This window comes from Protopterus annectens, chromosome 7.part1 (assembly GCF_019279795.1).
Source record: "Protopterus annectens isolate FY-2018-M chromosome 7.part1, PAN1.0, whole genome shotgun sequence".
Taxonomy (NCBI): domain Eukaryota; kingdom Metazoa; phylum Chordata; order Ceratodontiformes; family Protopteridae; genus Protopterus; species Protopterus annectens.
In genome coordinates, this window is record NC_056740.1 from 255545836 (window position 1) to 255549663 (window position 3828).

A 3828-nucleotide genomic window follows, 5' to 3' on the forward strand; every position below is an offset into this window, starting at 1 on the left:
AAATCATCTACAAACGCTTATAACATAGAACTTGCTTGCACTTAACAATTTCTTCCTGTTCCCACGCTACCATGACTAAATTAGCGTAGGCATTAGCGCAACTCGTGCCCATCGCAATCCCACTCTTCTGTATAAAAGTTGTTATCAAACAGAAAGACATTATTTTCTAGTACTAATTCAAGTAAAGTACAAATAAAGTCTACTCGAAGGGCATCCATCCATTCACATTTTGATAATAGCTCTCTAACCATCCTTATTCCATCAATATTCGGAATGCACGTAAATAGTGATTCAACGTCCATAGTGGTCAAGATATAGTCATTTGACATATCTACGTCATTAAGAAACTCATATAAACTAGACAAAAAATGTCTTGTATCAGTCAGTATATAATCATATTGTTTGAGAACACGTTTCAATTCTGAATCCAAAAATATTGAGATAGGTTCAGTAGACCACCCAGCACCCAAGCTTATTTTTATTTTGATTATATATAAATATATAGTGAGGACATAGTGTTATTATAAGAAGTGTGTCCATTATTTATATATAAACATACATATATATAGTTATACATTTTTAATAGTATGAATGTTAGTATTTTGTATTAGTTATATTAATATTATTAAGTTTGAAAGTATTTTATATACAACAAGTGTAAGTGTTTGATGGGAAATGTTTTGTATTGTGAGGGTATATTACTTTAGGAATAGGTGTGGTAGTCATTTTAAATGTTTTAAACATTTTCATTGGCTAATTAACTAATTGATGAAGTATATAGTTCCTGTTGTTGAATTTATTTGATGTCTGATGAAGCAGAGGTGCACTCTCAAAGCGCTCACAACCTTCTTATTAAACCTGTTTTTATTAACTTTGAAGTGAAGAAGTGATTTTATTACGCTATTTTAGCTGCTCTTGTGGTCCTTCCGGAATTTCGTTGGGTTTGTGTTTACATAATTATCGTTTGTGGTGTGTTTGGTTATATACATCTATCGGGAAAAGAGATATGGAAGACACGAGGCAAGAAGTGGTGAATTTATTGGAGAATGCTGATTCACATAATAGAATGAGGAACTTTCTTGCTATGGATTTGAATCCGCTGTTGCGAGTCAATATGAATGAGTCGCTACCTACGGCAACCATGGAGGATACTAATGTAAGAACTATAAGAACTTTAAAAAAAGACATTGAAAATAACATATATAAATACAAGCGTTTGGCATGCCAGAGGTATCACCTTGAGGCCAGCTTACAATATAAGGTGATACCGAGGGGTCTAAGGATCCTAAATATGCCTACCTACGGAAGCTTGTATCCGGAACTTTTAGTAAAGTGGCAACAAATAAATATAGGAGCCAGTCAGGCGTATATGCAGTTATTACTTGATTACTTTCAACCAGAAGAATTTTCTTTGTGGGATTTGATTATAGAACAACAAACTGAATTAAATGATGCTATTGGCTATGAGCAAACTGAATTATTTTTGCACGATATTATAGATCGTGTGCAGAGATATGAAAATAATTTACTTGAAACTTAAACACGCATACTTATTAGGGATTTACAAGATTTCAAGCATAATAACGTATTTGTATGGCCGAAAAATCCTACTGAAGTACGTGAAGTATCGCGAGATGAAACAGCAGAGACTAGGGGAAGGGCGAGACGAAGGAATGGTAAATCGCTTACAAATGATGTGGAAAAGAGACGAACACCAAGTAAACCAACGTCCATGAAACCCGATGAAGTAGGAATACAATCTTTGGTCAATAAGGAATCGGATACTAATGGTGCCAGTACATCCATTATGCACCTTCAGTCCCCGGAAGGACCACCTTCAGTATATACTACTCCTGCAGATACGCTAAATAATAAGGAACAACGTACAGTTATTGGTAAACCTGTAAACTTGGGGACAGATGTTAGAAGGAAAATTCCATTGGAGAAATCTGTTGCTGAAAACTTCCCTTTAGCACCACTTCCCATTCGACAGGGAAGGAAACGCTCGTTGGATGTGGAGGAACAGAAACATTCGAAAAAGAGAGAACAGCCCCCAGGTCAGCAGGTATGTACTTTAACGAAGTTATGGAACCACACAACTTAGTGTGGAATATCTCAAGTTGTGCGTTGAATGATAGTGAAGTTGACTTACTAAACAAAGGTATGAAGTTCGTTCCCACTATGGAAACGGACGTTGGTGAGATTCTATTAGCAACTAAGTTATTTGCAAGGAATGTCTCATTGAAATTACTGTTTGGCAAAGAGAATTCAGCCAACGCCTGTGTGTTCAAACGTAAGAGCGACTTTGTACCACATTCACCTTCCAACGTTGAACTGTTTGTTAAAGCAATAGAAAGATCTATATATGCCGGACTTGAGAAAAAAGATCACAAACTGACAGATAATTTGACCGTTTCTGAGAGACAAGCTTTAGAAAAACTTAAACAAAATAAAGAGATAGTAATAAGACCTGCTGATAAGGGTGGCCCTACAGTAATCATGGATACTTCATTTTATTTAAAGAGCATGGAAGGGATGCTGTCAAGTGAAGCGTATACTAGAATAATATTTAACCGAGTTTGTTCTATCATTAATAAAATTAATGATACTTTACTTGACTGTAAACTTCATGGTTTGCTGACTGATGAATTATCAGAATTTTTCAGAGTGGAACACCCTTTTATACCTAAACTCTATGGTTCACCAAAATTCATAGGATACCACCCAGCATTCAGACCTATTGTGTCTGGTGCTGGGTGGTCTACTGAACCTATCTCAATATTTTTGGATTCAGAATTGAAACGTGTTCTCAAACAATATGATTATATACTGACTGATACAAGACATTTTTTGTCTAGTTTATATGAGTTTTTTAATGTCGTAGATATCTCAAATGACTATATCTTGACCACTACGGACGTTGAATCACTATTTACGTGCATTCGAATATTGATGGAATAAGGATGGTTAGAGAGCTATTATCAAAATGTGAATGGATGGATGCCCTTCAGTAGACTTTATTTGTACTTTACTTGAATTAGTACTAGAAAATAATGTCTTTCTGTTTGATAACAACTTTTATATACAGAAGAGTGGGATTGCGATGGGCACGAGTTGCGCTAATGCCTACGCTAATTTAGTCATGGTAGCGTGGGAACAGGAAGAAATTGTTAAGTGCAAGCAAGTTCTATGTTATAAGCGTTTTGTAGATGATTTGTTTTTTCTATGGCATGGCCATGAATCATCTTTGAAAATATTCCATGAGCAAATAAATAATAGTAGTCCATTCCTTAAATTCACATTAGAATATTCAAGGGACAGAATGAAGTTTTTAGATGTATTGATTCTAAGGTCTGATGGAGGTTATAATACAACAGTCAGTCGGAAGGAGTGCTATAGAGCTTCTTTCCTTCATGCTACTAGTATGCACAAACCATCAACATTTGCTAACATAGTTAAGGGACAGGTTTTTAGAATATGTAGGTTATGTAGTGATCAATCATTATTAAATGAGGAACTGGCAAATTTAAAATTATATTTTTTAGCAAGGGGGTATAATGAAATTCTGATAGATACCCAAATATCAGAAGTGTTAGCAGAGCGTAATACTAGAGCCAAACCATATTTCTCTAGTAATAATGTACAAATTAAAGAAGTTGACAATACTGAGTCTCATCAAAATGTGAGTATTATTGTTCCTTTTGGGTCTAATGTTAGTGGTTTTAAGAGAATATTTTATGAAAATTGGAACATCTTAATGGTTGATGACCAGACAAGAGCAGTTGTGGGTGAAAAACCAAACTTTGTTTTTAGTAATATGAAAAATCT

At 34.8% G+C, this 3828-nt stretch overlaps 1 protein-coding gene across 1 annotated transcript in view; it reads left to right on the plus strand.

Annotated features, from left to right (window-relative positions):
* Positions 1-3103: 3103 nt before the first annotated feature.
* The window catches only part of FAN1 (FANCD2 and FANCI associated nuclease 1), a 571422-nt gene continuing 570697 nt past the window's right edge, over positions 3104-3828 (plus strand). The window contains exon 1 of the mRNA XM_044078482.1: positions 3104-3828. This exon is cut by the window's right edge and continues 506 nt beyond it. Within this exon, the coding sequence (XP_043934417.1) occupies positions 3104-3828 (725 nt within the window).